The sequence below is a fragment of the Salvelinus namaycush genome, unplaced genomic scaffold (genome assembly GCF_016432855.1).
Source record: "Salvelinus namaycush isolate Seneca unplaced genomic scaffold, SaNama_1.0 Scaffold22, whole genome shotgun sequence".
Taxonomy (NCBI): Eukaryota; Metazoa; Chordata; class Actinopteri; order Salmoniformes; family Salmonidae; genus Salvelinus; species Salvelinus namaycush.
The window spans coordinates 49,964-74,291 of record NW_024059008.1 but is presented as its reverse complement, the minus strand read 5'-3'; the positions used below and the strand labels follow the sequence as shown (position 1 = coordinate 74,291).

The following is a 24,328-nucleotide window of genomic DNA, read 5'->3' as shown; positions in this document are numbered from 1 at the left end:
CAGTCTCTATCCCCCCTCAGATACCATAGTATTACTGATGTAACAACCAGTCTCTATCCCCCCTCAGATACTATAGTATTACTGATGTAACAACCAGTCTCTATCCCCCCTCAGAAACTATAGTATTACTGATGTAACAACCAGTCTCTATAACCCCTCAGATACTATAGTATTACTTCTGATCTATCATGTCTCTAGCCTGCCGCTCCTAAATATTACCTGGGCCAGCTCCTCTTAAATATCATCTGGGCCAGCCACACTTAAATATCATCTGGGCCAGCCACACTTAAATATCAACTGGGCCACAGCCACTCTTAAATATCACCTGAGCCAGCCACTCTTAAATATCACCTGGGCCAGCCACTCTTAAATATCACCTGGGCCAGCCACACTTAAATATCAACTGGGCCAGCCACTCTTAAATATCACCTGGGCCAGCCACTCTTAAATATCACCTGGGACAGCCGCTCTTAAATATCACCTGGGCCAGCCACTCTTAAATATCACCTGGGCCAGCCACTCTTAAATATCACCTGGGACAGCCGCTCTTAAATATCACCTGGGCCAGCCACTCTTAAATATAACCTGGGCCAGCCACTCTTAAATAGCACCTGGTGTCACGTTCCTGACCTGTTTTCCTTGTTTTTGTATGTGTTTAGTTGGTCAGGGCGTGAGTTGGGGTGGGCATTCTATGTTATGTGTTTCTATGTTTAGGTTAATTGTCTATTGGCCTGATATGGTTCTCAATCAGGGACAGGTGTTTTACGTTTCCTCTGATTGAGAACCATATTAAGGTAGGTTGTTCACACTGTTTGTTTGTGGGTGATTGTTGCTTTGTCTGTGCACCACACGGTACTGTCTCGTTCGTTCACGTCGTTTATTTGTTTTGTATTTTGTCAGTGTTCTGTTTTGGTTGGATCTTCATTAAATTTCATTATGTATTCAGCACCCGCTGTGCATTGGTCCGCTCAATCACCTATAGACGATCGTTACACCTGGGCCATCCAGTCTTAAATATCACCTGGGCCAGCCATTCTTAAATAGCACCTGGGCCAGCCACTCTTAAATATAACCTGGGCCAGCCACTCTTAAATATAACCTGGGCCAGCCACTCTGAAATATAACCTGGGCCAGCCACTCTTAAATATAACCTGGGCCAGCCACTCTTAAATATCACCTGGGCCAGCCGCTCTTAAATATCACCTGGGCCAGCCGCTCTTAAATATCACCTGTGCCAGCCGCTCTTAAATATCACTTTCCAATTAACGAGACGGACAAGCCAGCACAGGTGTAACACATACTGACTAACGAGGTGACACCAATTGGTGCTCCCTACATGCTAACATCCAACCTCGAAATATAAAATTAAATTAAACAGCCTGTAACACTTTTGCCAGTGTGGTGATGTAGGGAACAGCCACGTTAGTGCACTCCAACGCCATAAAGGTCCAGACCTCTTAGCAGAGGCTTATACTGTATATGGAAGGTAACTTAACTGTATCACCATGAACTGTATTGTTTAATGCTGTCTGTTTTCTCTCTTCCCCCCCCCCCCCCCCCAGTGGTACCATGGTTCAGGTTCAAACATTGAACAATATGGCGGAGCTGAGAACTTCTAGGTTTGGTTGTCCCTCACCCAGGCACGGACTCAAGCTCCTTTTCTGGTTCGCCAAAGATTACATCGTCATCAAAAATGACAACCAGATGGTTGCAAATTACGACCCCAAAGAGGGAGGCTTTGGTTTCCGTCTCTTCAAGAACAGACTTCAGTGTGACAACAACATCTGCAAGAAGCTGCTTCCTGATGATGGCTACACATTCTATGAGGTGGGCAACCTCCACCTCCCAGCATCTAAATCCATGCCTGAGTATGTCAGGAAGTACAACACTGGTAACATAGATACCAGCAACATGGACCGCCTCATCATCAGTATGCGTCCAGACAGGACAGTGGATAAGGTCTATGTGACCCAGCACGAGGACCTGAGGAACTTCGACCCGGTCAACACCTATCGCATCAGCAGGGGGTTGCTCATGATCATATGTGGCCATCCATCCGCAGACATGTCACTGAGTAACTTCCTGGAACAGGCGGGCTATTCCACCCATGGCATCGCCCCCAGGGAGTCTGTAGATACCAGGATTGATATGGAAGCTGGATCCAGAGCTCCACCCAGAGCTGCACACAGAGCTCCACCCAGAGCTGCACCCAGAGCTGCACCAGGCTTCTGGGAAAGTTACTGTACCATACTGTAGATCAGTGTCCTTAAGTCCTGGTCCTGGGGACCCTGAAGGGGGGAACTTTTTAGTTTCTTGCCCTAGCACATTGCATTTAATTTTGGTATGTTCATTTTCACTAATACATTTGGTCATTTATCAGACACTCTTATCCAGAGTGACTTCAGTGCATTACACTAAGGTAGATAAACAACAACATACTGTATCACAGTCAGAGCAAGTCAACTGTTTCTGTTACCATTACTGAGAGGGTTGTTGCTGTTGGGGCCTGCTACTGGCTAATGTACTTCTGTATTTTAAAATACAAAATACATGCATTTTAATTAAATACACTTCAAAATACAAGTATTTGGTAGTTTATTTTTTCAAACATTGATCTTTATGTTATCTTTTCTGATGTATTTTGACATTTTCACCTTCCCTGGTTGTAATCAATGTAGTTTCCTCTTCACTTTAACCCAAAACATAAATGTGATGACATTAATAAATCAATGTGGAAAACTGATTGGATTTGCAAATCAACTACATAAGAACATTTCATCTAGTGGCCGACAACGAATGCAACAAGTAATCATTCTCAAATTCTTTTTAGGCTAATTCATTGAGTCTATATACCAAATCTAGAGTCAATTTGATCTATGGTTCATGAGTAAATGTTTAAATTATGTTGTATCATTAGCATGTGTGCTAACATGCGTCTATATGTAGAGTGCGGCCATATTTGAATGTAGCAACTATTTTTTCTCAAAACCATTAAAGACTAACATCTGAAGTGAATCTGATGTATTGTTCATAAAGGAGAAGATGATTCCAGATGGTTTTGAGCATTAGTGTTACGTATGTAAATAATGATTTGTTTCCTTGTTTTTAGAGATATCAGTACAACATTCAGTGATGTTCACACATTAAATCAGCGATCTTTTGACAATTTGCTTTTCTCAAACTAGGTTAAGATGTACCATGGGCCTACATTCTGAATTTGGTGTCATTTGGTCCTAAGGTTCATGACAAGAAGATTTTTTATCTACTGTTTTGCCCATTTTAGCATATTAGCGTATGTGCATGTACTGGTTTAGTGTGGAAATCTTTGAATGCATCAAAGTAATTTTCTCAAAAGCATTTGAGACTATTGTGATAAGTCCTCTTTAGGGACTATTGTGATGACTCCTCTTTAGGGACTATTGTGATGAGTCCTCTTTAGGGACTATTGTGATGAGTCCTCTTTAGGGACTATTGTGATGAGTCCTCTTTAGGGACCATTGTGATGAGTCCTCTTTAGGGACCATTGTGATGAGTCCTCTTTAGGGACCATTGTGATGAGTCCTCTTTAGGGACTATTGTGATGAGTCCTCTTTAGGGACCATTGTGATGAGTCCTCTTTAGGGACCATTGTGATGAGTCCTCTTTAGGGACCATTGTGATGAGTCCTCTTTAGGGACCATTGTGATGAGTTCTCTTTAGGGACCATTGTGATGAGTCCTCTTTAGGGACCATTGTGATGAGTCCTCTTTAGGCACCATTGTGATGAGACCTCTTTAGGGACTATTGTGATGAGTCCTCTTTAGGAACTGTTGTGATAAGTCCTCTTTAGGAACCGTTGTGATGAGTCCTCTTTAGGGACTGTTGTGATAAGTCCTCTTTAGGAACCATTGTGATGAGTCCATTTTAGGGACTATTGTGATGAGTCCTCTTTAGGGACTATTGTGATGAGTCCTCTTTAGGGACTATTGTGATGAGTCCTCTTTAGGGACTATTGTGATGAGTCCTCTTTAGGGACTATTGTGATGAGTCCTCTTTAGGGACTGTTGTGATAAGTCCTCTTTAGGGACTATTGTGATGAGTCCTCTTTAGGGACTGTTGTGATAAGTCCTCTTTAGGGACTATTGTGATGAGTCCTCTTTAGGCACCATTGTGATGAGTCCTCTTTAGGGACTGTTGTGATAAGTCCTCTTTAGGGACCATTGTGATGAGTCCTCTTTAGGCACCATTGTGATGAGTCCTCTTTAGGGACTGTTGTGATAAGTCCTCTTTAGGGACTATTGTGATGAGTCCAAAGACCACTTTTGGAGTGAATCTGACTTTTAGTCCATGAGATGTCTATTTTAAATTATTATTTTAAGGATTAGTGTTACATAGTAAAAAAATAAATGTTTTACTTTTTAAGATATTAATGCCAAACTGAACATGGTTCATCATGGTAATGTCTTTGATGACCCTAAACAGTTTCAAGTTGATAGGCCATTGTGGAGTGGATTTACGAAGGATTTAAAATGGACACGTAAAATGGGTCCTAGAAGAGAGACGAGAACTGAGAATGTACATGACTGTAAGGCGTCTCTTTGTTTTTCTCCATCACTCTCCATCTCTTTCTCCTCTTCCGTCAGTCTGGAGTGCTGTTCCATCTGTGGCCACAAGGTGGAGGGAGAAGATCACGTAGAAACACATGGAACACCAACCAGCGCCATTAAACACACATCTTTCAGTTTAAATTAAATGTTTATTCTGTGATTCTCTTCATAGTTTCGAAAATAAAAATATACAGAAAATAAACAGAAATGTCTATTTAGCTTTGCAACATAAAGGTATAAAGACACTGACACACATCACTTCATGTTGATACAGCCTCCCTGTGCTATGTGGTGTAATCCAGGTAGTATTATGTGGTGTAATCCATGCAGTACTATGTGGTGTAATCCAGGCAATACTATGTGGTGTAATCCAGGCAGTACTATGTGGTGTAATCCATGCAGTACTATGTGGTGTAATCCATGCAGTACTATGTGGTGTAATCCAGGCAGTATTATTTGGTGTAATCCATGCAGTACTATGTGGTGTAATCCAGGCAGTACTATGTGGTGTAATCCAGGCAGTACTATGTGGTGTAATCCAGGCAGTATTATGAGGTGCAATCCAGGCAGTTCTATGTGGTGTAATCCAGGCAGTACTATGTGGTGTAATCCAGGCAGTACTATGTGGTGTAATCCAGACAGTACTATGTGGTGTAATCCAGGCAGTATTATGTGGAGTAATCCAGGCAGCACTATGTGGTGTAATCCAGGCAGTACTATGTGGTGTAATCCAGGCAGTACTATGTGGTGTAATCCAGGCAGTATTATGTGGTGTAATCCAGGCAGTATTATGTGGTGTAATCCAGGCAGTATTATGTGGTGTAATCCAGGCAGCATTATGTGGTGTAATCCAGGCAGTACTATGTGGTGAAATCCAAACAGTTCTATGTGGTGTAATCCAGGCAGTAATATGTGGTGTAATCCAGGCAGTACTATGTGGTGTAATCCAGGCAGTATTATGTGGTGTAATCCAGGCAGTATTATGTGGTGTAATCCAGACAGTATTATGTGGTGTAATCCAGGCAGTACTATGTGGTGTAATCCAGACAGTATTATGTGGTGTAATCCAGGCAGTACCATGTGGTGTAATCCAGACAGTATTATGTGGTGTAATCCAGGCAGTATTATGTGGTGTAATCCAGGCAGTATTATGTGTGAGGGGGACATGAGGGAACAACACCACTGCTTTGTTTCAGTGTTATTGACAGCCTTTATTTATTTATGTTAATTATAAACAGCTATATTTAAAACAGGATATTAATACAGTACTGTATTTTACCAACCTGTCCCCCTGTAACCCCTACAATATCTCTGGTCCAAGTCCTTATTATGTGCGTCCTGCTTGAATGCTCAGCATCCGCAAGCTTCACGTAACGAACTGGACCAGAGCTACCTCAGAAATAGACCTTGACAGATAATATAAACAGGAGACAGTTCAAGTTTCAAGTCAGATGAGGTGTAGAATTGTTCTCAAAGGAAGAAATGTTTTAAATATAACATAAAAATATTCACATTGCTATAATACAGTACCAAACTAATTCCTGGGGATATTGACTCTTTAAATGAGAAGAGAGACGATGATTAGAGAGTTGTTGAGGCTGCTGGCCTTACAGTTAGTATGTTGTGTTATACTACCAGTATTCAACTGTTGAGAGAGTTGTTGAGGCTGCTGGCCTTACAGTTAGTATGTTGTGTTATACTACCAGTATTCAACTGATGAGAGAGTTGTTGAGACTGCAGGCCTTATAGTTAGTATGTTGTGTTATACTACCGGTATTCAACTGTTGAGAGAGTTGTTGAGGCTGCAGGCCTTACAGTTAGTATGTTGTGTTATACTACCAGTATTCAACTGATGAGAGAGTTGTTGAGACTGCTGACCTTACAGTTAGTATGTTGTGTTATACTACCGGTATTCAACTGTTGAGAGAGTTGTTGAGGCTGCAGGCCTTACAGTTAGTATGTTGTGTTATACTACCAGTATTCAACTGATGAGAGAGTTGTTGAGGCTGCTGGCCTTACAGTTAGTATGTTGTGTTATACTACCAGTATTCAACTGATGAGAGAGTTGTTGAGACTGCTGGCCTTACAGTTAGTATGTTGTGTTATACTACCAGTATTCAACTGTTGAGAGAGTTGTTGAGACTGCAGGCCTTACAGTTAGTATGTTGTGTTATACTACCAGTATTCAACTGATGAGAGAGTTGTTGAGACTGCAGGCCTTACAGTTAGTATGTTGTGTTATACTACCAGTATTCAACTGTTGAGAGAGTTGTTGAGACTGCTGGCCTTACAGTTACTATGTTGTGTTATACTACCAGTATTCAACTGTTGAGAGAGTTGTTGAGACTGCTGGCCTTACAGTTACTATGTTGTGTTATACTACCAGTATTCAACTGATGAGAGAGTTGTTGAGGCTGCAGGCCTTACAGTTAGTATGTTGTGTTATACTACCGGTATTCAACTGATGAGAGAGTTGTTGAGGCTGCTGGCCTTACAGTTAGTATGTTGTGTTATACTACCGGTATTCAACTGTTGAGAGAGTTGTTGAGGCTGCAGGCCTTACAGTTAGTATGTTGTGTTATACTACCAGTATTCAACTGATGAGAGAGTTGTTGAGACTGCTGGCCTTACAGTTAGTATGTTGTGTTATACTACCAGTATTCAACTGATGAGAGAGTTGTTGAGGCTGCAGGCCTTACAGTTAGTATGTTGTGTTATACTACCAGTATTCAACTGATGAGAGAGTTGTTGAGGCTGCTGGCCTTACAGTTAGTATGTTGTGTTATACTACCAGTATTCAACTGTTGAGAGAGTTGTTGAGGCTGCTGGCCTTACAGTTAGTATGTTGTGTTATACTACCGGTATTCAACTGATGAGAGAGTTGTTGAGGCTGCAGGCCTTACAGTTAGTATGTTGTGTTATACTACCAGTATTCAACTGATGAGAGAGTTGTTGAGGCTGCTGGCCTTACAGTTAGTATGTTGTGTTATACTACCAGTATTCAACTGATGAGAGAGTTGTTGAGGCTGCTGGCCTTACAGTTAGTATGTTGTGTTATACTACCGGTATTCAACTGATGAGAGAGTTGTTGAGGCTGCAGGCCTTACAGTTAGTATGTTGTGTTATACTACCAGTATTCAACTGATGAGAGAGTTGTTGAGGCTGCTGGCCTTACAGTTAGTATGTTGTGTTATACTACCAGTATTCAACTGATGAGAGAGTTGTTGAGGCTGCTGGCCTTACAGTTAGTATGTTGTGTTATACTACCGGTATTCAACTGTTGAGAGAGTTGTTGAGGCTGCTGGCCTTACAGTTAGTATGTTGTGTTATACTACCAGTATTCAACTGTTGAGAGAGTTGTTGAGGCTGCTGGCCTTACAGTTAGTATGTTGTGTTATACTACCAGTATTCAACTGTTGAGAGAGTTGTTGAGGCTGCAGGCCTTACAGTTAGTATGTTGTGTTATACTACCGGTATTCAACTGATGAGAGAGTTGTTGAGGCTGCAGGCCTTACAGTTAGTATGTTGTGTTATACTACCGGTATTCAACTGATGAGAGAGTTGTTGAGGCTGCAGGCCTTACAGTTAGTATGTTGTGTTATACTACCAGTATTCAACTGTTGAGAGAGTTGTTGAGGCTGCTGGCCTTACAGTTAGTATGTTGTGTTATACTACCGGTATTCAACTGTTGAGAGAGTTGTTGAGGCTGCTGGCCTTACAGTTAGTATGTTGTGTTATACTACCAGTATTCAACTGTTGAGAGAGTTGTTGAGGCTGCTGGCCTTACAGTTAGTATGTTGTGTTATACTACCAGTATTCAACTGTTGAGAGAGTTGTTGAGGCTGCAGGCCTTACAGTTAGTATGTTGTGTTATACTACCAGTATTCAACTGATGAGAGAGTTGTTGAGGCTGCTGGCCTTACAGTTAGTATGTTGTGTTATACTACCAGTATTCAACTGTTGAGAGAGTTGTTGAGGCTGCAGGCCTTACAGTTAGTATGTTGTGTTATACTACCAGTATTCAACTGTTGAGAGAGTTGTTGAGGCTGCTGGCCTTACAGTTACTATGTTGTGTTATACTACCAGTATTCAACTGTTGAGAGAGTTGTTGAGGCTGCTGGCCTTACAGTTAGTATGTTGTGTTATACTACCGGTATTCACCTGATGAGAGAGTTGTTGAGGCTGCTGGCCTTACAGTTAGTATGTTGTGTTATACTACCAGTATTCAACTGTTGAGAGAGTTGTTGAGGCTGCTGGCCTTACAGTTAGTATGTTGTGTTATACTACCAGTATTCAACTGTTGAGAGAGTTGTTGAGGCTGCTGGCCTTACAGTTAGTATGTTGTGTTATACTACCAGTATTCAACTGTTGAGAGAGTTGTTGAGGCTGCAGGCCTTACAGTTAGTATGTTGTGTTATACTACCAGTATTCAACTGTTGAGAGAGTTGTTGAGGCTGCTGGCCTTACAGTTACTATGTTGTGTTATACTACCAGTATTCAACTGTTGAGAGAGTTGTTGAGACTGCTGGCCTTACAGTTAGTATGTTGTGTTATACTACCAGTATTCAACTGTTGAGAGAGTTGTTGAGGCTGCAGGCCTTACAGTTAGTATGTTGTGTTATACTACCAGTATTCAACTGTTGAGAGAGTTGTTGAGACTGCTGGCCTTACAGTTAGTATGTTGTGTTATACTACCAGTATTCAACTGTTGAGAGAGTTGTTGAGACTGCTGGCCTTACAGTTAGTATGTTGTGTTATACTACCAGTATTCAACTGATGAGAGAGTTGTTGAGGCTGCTGGCCTTACAGTTAGTATGTTGTGTTATACTACCGGTATTCAACTGTTGAGAGAGTTGTTGAGGCTGCTGGCCTTACAGTTAGTATGTTGTGTTATACTACCAGTATTCAACTGTTGAGAGAGTTGTTGAGGCTGCTGGCCTTACAGTTAGTATGTTGTGTTATACTACCAGTATTCAACTGATGAGAGAGTTGTTGAGACTGCTGGCCTTACAGTTAGTATGTTGTGTTACCCAGTATTCAGCTGTGTATTTATAAAGGGTACATCCTGAATGGCACCCTATTCCCTATAGGCCTATAGGGTGCCATTTGGGACTCAAAATACTATAAAGGTGGGTTCAGTCAGCACTCACCTTGCATTGTATCAGATAGAACAGATATTCCCCTTAACAACAGGTGTTTTACTGAGAACAGATATTCCCCTTAACAACAGGTGTTTTACTGAGAACAGATATTCCCCTTAACAACAGGTGTTTTACTGAGAACAGATATTCCCCTTAACAACAGGTGTTTTACTGAGAACAGATATTCCCCTTAACAACAGGTGTTTTACTGAGAACAGATATTCCCCTTAACAACAGGTGTTTTACTGAGAACACATATTCCCCTTAACAACAGGTGTTTTACTGAGAACAGATATTCCCCTTAACAACAGGTGTTTTACTGAGAACACATATTCCCCTTAACAACAGGTGTTTTACTGAGAACAGACATTCCCCTTAACAACAGGTGTTTTACTGAGAACAGATATTCCCCTTAACAACAGGTGTTTTACTGAGAACAGACATTCCCCTTAACAACAGGTGTTTTATTGAGAACACACATTCCCCTTAACAACAGGTGTTTTACTGAGAACAGACATTCCCCTTAACAACAGGTGTTTTATTGAGAACACATTCCCCTTAACAACAGGTGTTTTATTGAGAACACATTCCCCTTAACAACAGGTGTTTTATTGAGAACACATTCCCCTTAACAACAGGTGTTTTACTGAGAACAGATATTCCCCTTAACAACAGGTGTTTTACTGAGAACAGACATTCCCCTTAACAACAGGTGTTTTATTGAGAACACATTCCCCTTAACAACAGGTGTTTTACTGAGAACAGATATTCCCCTTAACAACAGGTGTTTTACTGAGAACAGATATTCCCCTTAACAACAGGTGTTTTACTGAGAACAGATATTCCCCTTAACAACAGGTGTTTTACTGAGAACAGATATTCCCCTTAACAGGTGTTTTACTGAGAACACACATTCCCCTTAACAACAGGTGTTTTACTGAGAACAGATATTCCCCTTAACAACAGGTGTTTTACTGAGAACAGACATTCCCCTTAACAACAGGTGTTTTATTGAGAACACACATTCCCCTTAACAACAGGTGTTTTACTGAGAACACACATTCCCCTTAACAACAGGTGTTTTATTGAGAACACATTCCCCTTAACAACAGGTGTTTTATTGAGAACACATTCCCCTTAACAACAGGTGTTTTATTGAGAACACATTCCCCTTAACAACAGGTGTTTACTGAGAACAGATATTCCCTTAACAACAGGTGTTTTACTGAGAACAGATATTCCCCTTAACAACAGGTGTTTTACTGAGAACAGATATTCCCCTTAACAACAGGTGTTTTACTGAGAACAGATATTCCCCTTAACAACAGGTGTTTTACTGAGAACAGATATTCCCCTTAACAACAGGTGTTTTACTGAGAACACACATTCCCCTTAACAACAGGTGTTTTACTGAGAACAGATATTCCCCTTAACAACAGGTGTTTTACTGAGAACAGACATTCCCCTTAACAACAGGTGTTTTATTGAGAACACACATTCCCCTTAACAACAGGTGTTTTACTGAGAACAGACATTCCCCTTAACAACAGGTGTTTTATTGAGAACACATTCCCCTTAACAACAGGTGTTTTATTGAGAACACATTCCCCTTAACAACAGGTGTTTTATTGAGAACACATTCCCCTTAACAACAGGTGTTTTACTGAGAACAGATATTCCCCTTAACAACAGGTGTTTTACTGAGAACAGATATTCCCCTTAACAACAGGTGTTTTACTGAGAACAGATATTCCCCTTAACAACAGGTGTTTTACTGAGAACAGATATTCCCCTTAACAACCCTCAGAATCAGGTTATAGCAAGGATCTTATTGAAGACATTTACAGTTGAAGTCAGAAGTTTACATACACCTTAGCCAAATACATTTAAACCCATTTGCGACCAAGCTTTACCATCCTGACTGATGTCTTGAGATGTTGCTTCAATATATCCACATAATTTTCATTCCTCATGTTTCCATCTATTTTGTGAAGTGCACCAGTCCCTCCTGCAGCAAAGCACCCCCACAACATGATGCTGCCACCCCCGTGCTTCACAGGTGGGATGGTGTTCTTTGGCTTGCAAGCCTCCCCCTTTTTCCTCCAAACATAACGATGGTTATTATGGCTAAACAGTTCTATTTTTGTTTCATCAGACCAGAGGACATTTCTCCAAAAAATACAATCTTTGTCCCTATATGTGCAGTTGCAAACCTTAGTCTGGATTTTTTATGGCAGTTTTGGAGCAGTGGCTTCTTCCTTGCTGAGCGGCCTTTCAGGTTATGTCGATATAGGACAAATTTTACTGTGGATATAGATACTTTTGTACCTGTTTCCTCCAGCATCATCACAAGGTCCTTTGCTGTTGTTCTGGGATTGATTTGCACTTTTCGCACCGAAGTACGTTCATCTCTAGGAGACAGAACACGTCTCCTTCCTGAGTGGTATGACGACTGCGTGTTCTCATGGTGTTTATACTTGTGTACTATTGTTTGTACAGATGAACGTGGTACCTTCAGGCGTTTGGAAATTGCTCCCAAGGATGAACCAGACTTGTGGAGGTCTACAATCTTTTTCTAAGGTCTTGGTTGATTTCTTTAGATTTTCCCTTGATGTCAAGCAAAGAGGCACTGAGTGTGAAGGTAGGTCTTGAAATATATCCACAGGTTTCAGAAGCTTCTAAAGCCATGACATAATTTCCTGACATTTTCCAAGCTGTTTAAAGGCACAGTCAACTTAGTGTATGTAAACTTCTGACCCACTGGAATTGTGATACAGTGAATTATAAGTGAAATAACCTCTAACGAGTCACCCTCCCGGATCCGGGATCCTCCTCATCAAAAAAGCTGACTAGCATAGCCTAGCCTAGCGCCACAGGGATATCATATAATATAATTTCATGAAATCACAAGTCCAATACAGCAAATGAAAGATAAACATCTTGTGAATCCAGCCATAATTTCCCAATTTTTAAAATGTTTTACAGCGAAAACACAATATATATTTATATATTAGCTCACCACAATAGCCAAACACACAACGTCATGTTTTCACCATGTTTTCACCGCAAACATAGCTTTCACAAAACCCACAAATAGAGATAAAATGAATCACTAACCTTTGAACAACTTCATCAGATGACAGTCTTATAACATCATGTTATACAATACATTTATGTTTTGTTCGAAAATGTGCATATTTAGAGGTATAAATCGTAGTTTTACATTGCAGCCACCGTCACAAATAGCACCAAACAGCCAGAATAATTACAGATAGCAATGTGAAATACATAAATACTCATCATAAAACATTTATGAAAAATACATGTTGTACAGCAAATGAAAGATAAACATCTTGTGAATCCAGCCAATATTTCCGCTTTTTTAAGTGTTTTACAGCGAAAACATAATATATATTTATATTAGCTCACCACAATAGTCAAACACACAACGCCATTTATTCACCGCCAACATAGCTTTCACAAAACCCACAAATAGAGATAAAATGAATCACTAACCTTTGAACAACTTCATCAGATGACAGTCTTATAACATCATGTTATACAATTCATTTATGTTTTGTTCGAAAATGTGCATATTTAGAGGTACAAATTGTGGTTTTACATTGTGAATACGTAGCCATAATGCACCAAATTGTCCGGAGAAATTTTGGACAGTCACGTAATCTAACCAAAAAACTCATCATAAACTTTACTAAAAAATACATGTTCTACAGCAAATGAAAGATACACTGGTTCTTAATGCAACCGCTGTGTTAGATTTAAAAAAATAACTTTAGTACAACGTACAGCATGCAATATTGTGAGACAGCGCCCACCAATTCTCCGCCTTGTTGGAGCCAACATAAACCACAAAACTACGAAATAACATCATAAATATTCTCTTACTTTTGATGATCTTCCATCAGAATGTAGTGCAAGGAGTCCTAGTTCCAGAATAAATCGTTGTTTTGTTTTAGAATGTCCATTTCTTCTGTCGAATTAGCAACTTTGGCTAGCCATGTGGAGCGCACATGTCCAAGAACTCTTAGCGAATGGAACGAAAAATTCCCAAAATTCCAAAAGTCCCAATAAACGTCAAATAAACTGGTCAAACTCGGTTGAAAATCCAACTTTATGATGTTTTTCTCATATGTATCCAATAAAATCCGAGCCGGAGCATTTCGTCGTGTATACCTAACGCATTTCAAAAGACAATGTGAGGTTCCCTGGTGCGCAGTTGAATATTGCCAAAAGAGCGGACCTGTCACTCCAAAAGCTCTCATTCGGTCTCACATCAAGCTAGACACCCCATTAAACATTCTACTGCCTGTTGACATCTAGTGGAAGGCATATGAAGTGCATACAGATCCATAAATATAAGCCAGTTGAATAGGCAGGCCCTGACAGAGCCCCATTTTCAGAATTTTCACTTCCTGTTTGGAAGTTTGCTGCCAAATGAGTTCTGTTTTACTCACAGATATAATTCAAACAGTTTTAGAAACTTCAGAGTGTTTTCTATCCAATAGTAATAATAATATGCATATTGTATGATCTAGAACAGAGTACGAGGCCGTTTAATTTGGGCACGATTTTTTCCCAAAGTGAAAATAGCGCCCCCTATTAAGAAGAAGATAATCTGTCTGTAAACAATTGTTGTGAAAATGACTTGTGTCAACCACAAAGTAGATGTCCTAACCGACTTGCCAAAACTATAGTTTGTTAACAAGAAATTTGTGGAGTGGTTGAAAAACGAGTTTTAATGACTCCAACCGAAGTGAATGTAAACTTCCGACTTCAACTGTACACAATGAAGGAATTCAATAAACTCTTTGGTTATTCAATACCTCTTTTTGTACTAATCTGTACACAATCTTTTTAGGTGTCACAACCATGTACAGTACATCGTTTGGAGTTGGACCCAGTTCACACAACCTGTCTGCATTTTGAGATGATCATATATTTTGATCTTTGTTTAAGTCTCTGGTTTAGTTTATTGTTGTGTCTGATTGGTGACCAGTCTAGTAACTCCTCTACCACCTCTAACAGGTCTGATTGGTTACCAGTCTAGTAACTCCTTTAGCACCTCTAACAGGTCTGATTGGTGACCAGTCTAGTAACTCCTTTAACACCTCTAACAGGTCTGATTGGTGACCAGTCTAGTAACTCCTTTAACACCTCTAACAGGTCTGATTGGTGACCAGTCTAGTAACTCCTTTAACACCTCTAACAGGTCTGATTGGTGACCAGTCTAGTAACTCCTTTAGCACCTCTAACAGGTCTGATTGGTGACCAGTCTAGTAACTCCTTTAACACCTCTAACAGGTCTGATTGGTGACCAGTCTAGTAACTCCTTTAGCACCTCTAACAGGTCTGATTGGTGACCAGTCTAGTAACTCCTTTAACACCTCTAACAGGTCTGATTGGTGACCAGTCTAGTAACTCCTTTAACACCTCTAACAGGTCTGATTGGTGACCAGTCTAGTAACTCCTTTAACACCTCTAACAGGTCTGATTGGTGACCAGTCTAGTAACTCCTTTAACACCTCTAACAGGTCTGATTGGTGACCAGTCTAGTAACTCCTTTACCACCTCTAACAGGTCTGATTGGTGACCAGTCTAGTAACTCCTTTACCACCTCTAACAGGTCTGATTGGTGACCAGTCTAGTAACTCCTTTAACACCTCTAACAGGTGCTAAAGGAGGAAATAAACTAGCATGCAAAAATAACATGCAAAACAGGCAAGTAAAAAAAAGAAGGGTTTATAACAGAACCTGAATGACGGGTTGTTACTGACTGACACTATTGCAGTCAGTTCTGCAGTGCTAGTTTGAATATAATTAGTCCCCCAAAGAGGAGAAACCATCGCTCATGGGTCCCTAAAAGGAGAAAAGGGTTGAGCCCTTGGCTGTAGCTCAAACATCTGAGTCTCAGATAACAGCTGGTCTAGGATCAGGTCCCCCGTCCATGGAATCTCTTTCATTATGATTATAAGGATTACAACTGATCCTAGATCATAACTCCAACTCGGAGACAGACAGACAGACAGCAAAGCTTGCAGATCATCAAATCAACTTCTCACACGGATCTACAGGGACACCGAGCACCAGGAAAATAGAGATTACATTTATTGTAAAACAACAGGTACAGTAAAACCATTTTATGATGTGCTTTTTTGTGATCTAGTCTGTCCTTACTAAACAAGTTAGATCTAGTCTGTCCTTACCAAACAAGTTAGATCTTGTCTGTCCTTACTAAACAAGTTAGGTCTAGTCTGTCCTTACTAAACAAGTTAGATCTAGTCTGTCCTTACTAAACAAGTTAGATCTAGTCTGTCCTTACTAAACAGGTTAGATCTTGTCTGTCCTTACTAAACAAGTTAGATCTGAACATATGAAGTGCATACAGATCCATAAATATAAGCCAGTTGAATAGGCAGGCCCTGACAGAGCCCCATTTTCAGAATTTTCACTTCCTGTTTGGAAGTTTGCTGCCAAATGAGTTCTGTTTTACTCACAGATATAATTCAAACAGTTTTAGAAACTTCAGAGTGTTTTCTATCCAATAGTAATAATAATATGCATATTGTATGATCTAGAACAGAGTACGAGGCCGTTTAATTTGGGCACGATTTTTTCCCAAAGTGAAAATAGCGCCCCCTATTAAGAAGAAGATAATCTGTCTGTAAACAATTGTTGTGAAAATGACTTGTGTCAACCACAAAGTAGATGTCCTAACCGACTTGCCAAAACTATAGTTTGTTAACAAGAAATTTGTGGAGTGGTTGAAAAACGAGTTTTAATGACTCCAACCGAAGTGAATGTAAACTTCCGACTTCAACTGTACACAATGAAGGAATTCAATAAACTCTTTGGTTATTCAATACCTCTTTTTGTACTAATCTGTACACAATCTTTTTAGGTGTCACAACCATGTACAGTACATCGTTTGGAGTTGGACCCAGTTCACACAACCTGTCTGCATTTTGAGATGATCATATATTTTGATCTTTGTTTAAGTCTCTGGTTTAGTTTATTGTTGTGTCTGATTGGTGACCAGTCTAGTAACTCCTCTACCACCTCTAACAGGTCTGATTGGTTACCAGTCTAGTAACTCCTTTAGCACCTCTAACAGGTCTGATTGGTGACCAGTCTAGTAACTCCTTTAACACCTCTAACAGGTCTGATTGGTGACCAGTCTAGTAACTCCTTTAACACCTCTAACAGGTCTGATTGGTGACCAGTCTAGTAACTCCTTTAACACCTCTAACAGGTCTGATTGGTGACCAGTCTAGTAACTCCTTTAGCACCTCTAACAGGTCTGATTGGTGACCAGTCTAGTAACTCCTTTAACACCTCTAACAGGTCTGATTGGTGACCAGTCTAGTAACTCCTTTAACACCTCTAACAGGTCTGATTGGTGACCAGTCTAGTAACTCCTTTAACACCTCTAACAGGTCTGATTGGTGACCAGTCTAGTAACTCCTTTACCACCTCTAACAGGTCTGATTGGTGACCAGTCTAGTAACTCCTTTACCACCTCTAACAGGTCTGATTGGTGACCAGTCTAGTAACTCCTTTAACACCTCTAACAGGTCTGATTGGTGACCAGTCTAGTAACTCCTTTAACACCTCTAACAGGTCTGATTGGTGACCAGTCTAGTAACTCCTTTAACACCTCTAACAGGTCTGATTGGTGACCAGTCTAGTAACTCCTTTAGCACCTCTAACAGGTCTGATTGGTGACCAGTCTAGTAACTCCTTTAACACCTCTAACAGGTCTGATTGGTGACCAGTCTAGTAACTCCTTTAACACCTCTAACAGGTCTGATTGGTGACCAGTCTAGTAACTCCTTTAACACCTCTAACAGGTCTGATTGGTGACCAGTCTAGTAACTCCTTTAACACCTCTAACAGGTCTGATTGGTGACCAGTCTAGTAACTCCTTTACCACCTCTAACAGGTCTGATTGGTGACCAGTCTAGTAACTCCTTTACCACCTCTAACAGGTCTGATTGGTGACCAGTCTAGTAACTCCTTTAACACCTCTAACAGGTCTGATTGGTGACCAGTCTAGTAACTCCTTTACCACCTCTAACAGGTCTGATTGGTGACCAGTCTAGTAACTCCTTTACCACCTCTAACAGGTCTGATTGGTGACCAGTCTAGTAACTCCTTTAACACCTCTAACAGGTGCTAAAGGAGGAAATAAACTAGCATGCAAAAATAACATGCAAAACAGGCAAGTAAAAAAAAGAAGGGTTTATAACAGAACCTGAATGACGGGTTGTTACTGACTGACACTATTGCAGTCAGTTCTGCAGTGCTAGTTTGAATATAATTAGTCCCCCAAAGAGGAGAAACCATCGCTCATGGGTCCCTAAAAGGAGAAAAGGGTTGAGCCCTTGGCTGTAGCTCAAACATCTGAGTCTCAGATAACAGCTGGTCTAGGATCAGGTCCCCCGTCCATGGAATCTCTTTCATTATGATTATAAGGATTACAACTGATCCTAGATCATAACTCCAACTCGGAGACAGACAGACAGACAGCAAAGCTTGCAGATCATCAAATCAACTTCTCACACGGATCTACAGGGACACCGAGCACCAGGAAAATAGAGATTACATTTATTGTAAAACAACAGGTACAGTAAAACCATTTTATGATGTGCTTTTTTGTGATCTAGTCTGTCCTTACTAAACAAGTTAGATCTAGTCTGTCCTTACCAAACAAGTTAGATCTTGTCTGTCCTTACTAAACAAGTTAGGTCTAGTCTGTCCTTACTAAACAAGTTAGATCTAGTCTGTCCTTACTAAACAAGTTAGATCTAGTCTGTCCTTACTAAACAAGTTAGATCTGAACATATGAAGTGCATACAGATCCATAAATATAAGCCAGTTGAATAGGCAGGCCCTGACAGAGCCCCATTTTCAGAATTTTCACTTCCTGTTTGGAAGTTTGCTGCCAAATGAGTTCTGTTTTACTCACAGATATAATTCAAACAGTTTTAGAAACTTCAGAGTGTTTTCTATCCAATAGTAATAATAATATGCATATTGTATGATCTAGAACAGAGTACGAGGCCGTTTAATTTGGGCACGATTTTTTCCCAAAGTGAAAATAGCGCCCCCTATTAAGAAGAAGATAATCTGTCTGTAAACAATTGTTGTGAAAATGACTTGTGTCAACCACAAAGTAGATGTCCTAACCGACTTGCCAAAACTATAGTTTGTTAACAAGAAATTTGTGGAGTGGTTGAAAAACGAGTTTTAATGACTCCAACCGAAGTGAATGTAAACTTCCGACTTCAACTGTACACAATGAAGGAATTCAATAAACTCTTTGGTTATTCAATACCTCTTTTTGTACTAATCTGTACACAATCTTTTTAGGTGTCACAACCATGTACAGTACATCGTTTGGAGTTGGACCCAGTTCACACAACCTGTCTGCATTTTGAGATGATCATATATTTTGATCTTTGTTTAAGTCTCTGGTTTAGTTTATTGTTGTGTCTGATTGGTGACCAGTCTAGTAACTCCTCTACCACCTCTAACAGGTCTGATTGGTTACCAGTCTAGTAACTCCTAACAGGTCTGATTGGTGACCAGTCTAGTAACTCCTTTACCACCTCTAACAGGTCTGATTGGTGACCAGTCTAGTAACTCCTTTAACACCTCTAACAGGTGCTAAAGGAGGAAATAAACTAGCATGCAAAAATAACATGCAAAACAGGCAAGTAAAAAAAAGAAGGGTTTATAACAGAACCTGAATGACGGGTTGTTACTGACTGACACTATTGCAGTCAGTTCTGCAGTGCTAGTTTGAATATAATTAGTCCCCCAAAGAGGAGAAACCATCGCTCATGGGTCCCTAAAAGGAGAAAAGGGTTGAGCCCTTGGCTGTAGCTCAAACATCTGAGTCTCAGATAACAGCTGGTCTAGGATCAGGTCCCCCGTCCATGGAATCTCTTTCATTATGATTATAAGGATTACAACTGATCCTAGATCATAACTCCAACTCGGAGACAGACAGACAGACAGCAAAGCTTGCAGATCATCAAATCATCTTCTCACACGGATCTACAGGGACACCGAGCACCAGGAAAATAGAGATTACATTTATTGTAAAACAACAGGTACAGTAAAACCATTTTATGATGTGCTTTTTTGTGATCTAGTCTGTCCTTACTAAACAAGTTAGATCTAGTCTGTCCTTACCAAACAAGTTAGATCTTGTCTGTCCTTACTAAACAAGTTAGGTCTAGTCTGTCCTTACTAAACAAGTTAGATCTAGTCTGTCCTTACTAAACAAGTTAGATCTAGTCTGTCCTTACTAAACAGGTTAGATCTTGTCTGTCCTTACTAAACAAGTTAGATCTAGTCTGTCCTTACTAAACAAGTTAGGTCTAGTCTGTCCTTACTAAACAAGTTAGATCTAGTCTGTCCTTACTAAACAAGTTAGGTCTAGTCTGCCCTTACTAAACAAGTTAGATCTAGTCTGTCCTTACTAAACAAGTTAGGTCTAGTCTGTCCTTACTAAACAAGTTAGGTCTAGTCTGTCCTTACTAAACAAGTTAGATCTAGTCTGTCCTTACTAAACAAGTTAGGTCTAGTCTGTTCTTACTAAACAAGTTAGATCTAGTCTGTCCTTACTAAACAAGTTATGTCTAGTCTGTCCTTACTAAACAAGTTATGTCTAGTCTGTCCTTACTAAACAAGTTAGATCTTGTCTGTCCTTACTAAACAAGTTAGATCTAGTCTGTCCTTACTAAACAAGTTAGATCTTGTCTGTCCTAACTAGACATGTTAGATCTAGTCTGTCCTTACTAAACAAGTTAGGTCTGGTTTGTGATGTATTTTTCGTAAATTTGCTCTCTAGGAAGGAATATGCCCGAATCTAGCTCACAATTAACAAATTTATACTTTATTTGATCTAATCTAAGTTCATCTAGGTCTGCTCTAATCTGAGTTCATCTAGGTCTGCTTTAATCTAAGTTCATCTAGGTCTGCTCTAATCTGAGTTCATCGAGGTCTGCTATAATCTGAGTTCATCTAGGTCTGCTCTAATCTAAATTCATCTAGGTCTGCTCTAATCTGAGTTCATCTAGGTCTGATCTAGTTTGAGTTCATCTAGGTCTGCTCTAGTTTGAGATCATCTAGGTCTGATCTAGTTTGAGTTAATCTAAGTCTGATCTTATCTGAGATCATCTAGGTCTGATCTAGTTTGAGTTCATCTAGGTCTGATCTCGTTTGAGTTCATCTAAGTCTGATCTTATCTGAGTTCATCTAGGTCTGATCTAGTTTGAGTTCATCTAGGTCTGATCTAGTTTGAGATCATCTAGGTCTGATCTAGTTTGAGTTCATCTAAGTCTGATCTTATCTGAGTTCATCTAGGTCTGATCTAGTTTGAGTTCATCTAGGTCTGATCTAGTTTGAGTTCATCTAAGTCTGATCTTATCTGAGTTCATCTAGGTCTGATCTAGTTTGAGTTCATCTAGGTCTGATCTAGTTTGAGTTCATCTAAGTCTGATCTTATCTGAGTTCATCGAGGTCTGCTCTCCAGTCTTGAGTTGTTTATGATCAGATACAACGACAGTTGTAATCAATTATATATATTTATACACTGAGTGTACAAACCATTAGGAACACCTTCCTAATATTTAGTTGCACCCCCGTTTGTCCTCAGAACAGCTCAATTCATCAGGGCATGGACTCTACAAGGTGTCAAAGGTGTTCCAAACTACTATACCCCGTTCAGAGGCACATAAATGTTTTATCTTCCCCATTCACCCTCTGAATGGCAACACATACACAATCCATGTTTCAATTGTCTCAAGGCCTAAAAATCCTTCTTTAACCTGTCTCCTCCCCTTCATCATCTACACTGATTGAAGTGGATTTAACAAGTGACATCAATAAGGGATCATATCTTTCACCTGGATTCACCTGGTCAGTCTATGTCATGTAAAGAACAGGTCTTCCTAATGTTTTATACACTCAGTGAATATTTATATCCTTTTTTTTACATTAAGTTTTTCCAGAATAATAAAGCAGTACTATCAAAATGTATTAATATTTAATAAATTGTCATTACCTGAAACCTGACAGATTGTGGTTGAAAATATATACAGTATCAACCCTTTTTTTTCTGCATTAAAACATGGTACGGTAAAGGTGACAGATTTCCCCTTCTGTTTATGACGTTCACTTTTAACCTTAACAGGTATACTGTTTTGTAACTATTTAAACCTTGCATTTATCGTCATGTAGTTAAATATTTTTTTCCATTAAGTTTCATGTTCCTGGATCCTTCAGGAGATTACATTTCAAACTAACACTTGACTCATCCAGGCGTGGTCCCAAATGACACCCTATTCCCTATTGGGCCCTGTTCAAAAGAAGGGCACTATATAGGGAATAGGGTGGCATTTGGAACTCATTTACAGTGTATTGTCTCTTGATGGATGTGCTGCCAAACTCTTCTACAGTGGGGGAAAAAAGTATTTAGTCAGCCACCAATTGTGCAAGTTCTCCCACTTAAAAAGATGAGAGAGGCCTGTAATTTTCATCATAGGTACACTTCAACTATGACAGACAAAATGAGAAAAAAAATCCAGAAAATCACATTGTAGGATTTTTAATTAATTAATTTGCAAATTATGGTGGAAAATAAGTATTTGGTCACCTACAAACAAACAAGATTTCTGGCTCTCACAGACCTGTAACTTCTTCTTTAAGAGGCTCCTCTGTCCTCCACTCGTTACCTGTATTAATGGCACTTGTTTGAACTTGTTATCAGTATAAAAGACACCTGTCCACAACCTCAAACAGTCACACTCCAAACTCCACTATGGCCAAGACCAAAGAGCTGTCAAAGGACACCAGAAACAAAATTGTAGACCTGCACCAGGCTGGGAAGACTGAATCTGCAATAGGTAAGCAGTTTGGTTTGAAGAAATCAACTGTGGGAGCAATTATTAGGAAATGGAAGACATACAAGACCACTGATAATCTCCCTCGATCTGGGGCTCCACGCAAGATCTCACCCCGTGGGGTCAAAATGATTACAAGAACGGTGAGCAAAAATCCCAGAACCACACGGGGGGACCTAGTGAATGACCTGCAGAGAGCTGGGACCAAAGTAACAAAGCCTACCATCAGTAACACACTACGCCGCCAGGGACTCAAATCCTGCAGTGCCAGACGTGTCCCCCTGCTTAAACCAGTACATGTCCAGGCCCGTCTGAAGTTTGCTAGAGAGCATTTACATGATCCAGAAGAAGATTGGGAGAATGTCATATGGTCAGATGAAACCAAAATATAACTTTTTGGTAAAAACTCAACTCGTCGTGTTTGGAGGACAAAGAATGCTTTAGTTGCATCCAAAGAACACCATACCTATTGTGAACCATGGGGTGGAAACATCATGCTTTGGGGCTGTTTTTCTGCAAAGGGACCAGGACGACTGATCCGTGTAAAGGAAAGAATGAATGGGGCCATGTATCGTGAGATTTTGAGTGAAAACCCCCTTCCATCAGCAAGGGCATTGAAGATAAAACGTGGCTGGGTCTTTCAGCATGACAATGATCCCAAACACACCGCCCGGGCAACGAAGGAGTGGCTTCGTAAGAAGCATTTCAAGGTCCTGGAGTGGCCTAGCCAGTCTCCAGATCTCAACCCCATAGAACATCTTTGGAGGGAGTTGAAAGTCCGTGTTGCCCAGCAACAGCCCCAAAACATCACTGCTCTAGAGGAGATCTGTATGGAGGAATGGGCCAAAATACCAGCAACAGTGTGTGAAAACCTTGTGAAGACTTATAGAAAACGTTTGACCTCTGTCATTGCCAACAAAGGGTATATAACAAAGTATTGAGATAAACTTTTGTTATTGACCAAATACTTATTTTCCACCATAATTTGCAAATAAATTCATAAAAAATTCTACAATGTGATTTTCTGGATTTTTTTTTCTCATTGTGTCTGTCATAGTTGAAGTGTACCTATGATGAAAATTACAGGCCTCTCTCATCTTTTTAAGTGGGAGAACTTGCACAATTGGTGGCTGACTAAATACTTTTTTGCCCCACTGTAAGTGAAAATGTGCTCAAACCTGCTGGGCTGTTCATGTTGATGACGTTTCATGATAATCGTCAAGAGGGCTCACGTTACTAGGTTACCACAGTTGTTTTAGGCCAACGATAACAACTGTCCTACTGTCACTAGTAGAAAGAGGAGGAAGGGAAGCGCTACTAAGGTACACAATAGTACATTTTGGTAGACAAAAGGTGCTCTTTGGTAAAAGTGGGGAATTGGTCATAAAATAGAAAGGAGGACCAAGGCACTCTTCATATCATTAATTAAAATGCCTGATTTGTATGGCCTGTTCAATAGAAACAAAGTTTTAAAAATCCGACGTGTTTCGGCTGCATGGCCTTCGTCAGGGAGTATGGCCTTCGTCAGGGAGTATGGCCTTCGTCAGGGAGTATGGCCTTCGTCAGGGAGTATGGCCTTCGTCAGGGAGTATGGCCTTCGTCAGGGAGTATGGCCTTCGTCAGGGAGTATGGCCTCCGTCAGGGAGTATGGCCTCCGTCAGGGAGTATG

The 24,328-nt window shown here is 40.3% G+C and overlaps 2 protein-coding genes across 2 annotated transcripts in view; both read left to right on the top strand.

Moving 5' to 3' along the window:
• LOC120038413 overlaps window positions 1–24,328 on the top strand; it is a 53,367-nt gene that overhangs the window by 7,807 nt on the left and 21,232 nt on the right. The window lies entirely within an intron of this gene.
• On the top strand, window positions 1,570–2,256 carry LOC120038414. Its single transcript, XM_038984181.1, has one exon. It carries the CDS (start codon window positions 1,570–1,572, stop codon window positions 2,254–2,256), a length of 687 nt encoding a protein of 228 aa, XP_038840109.1.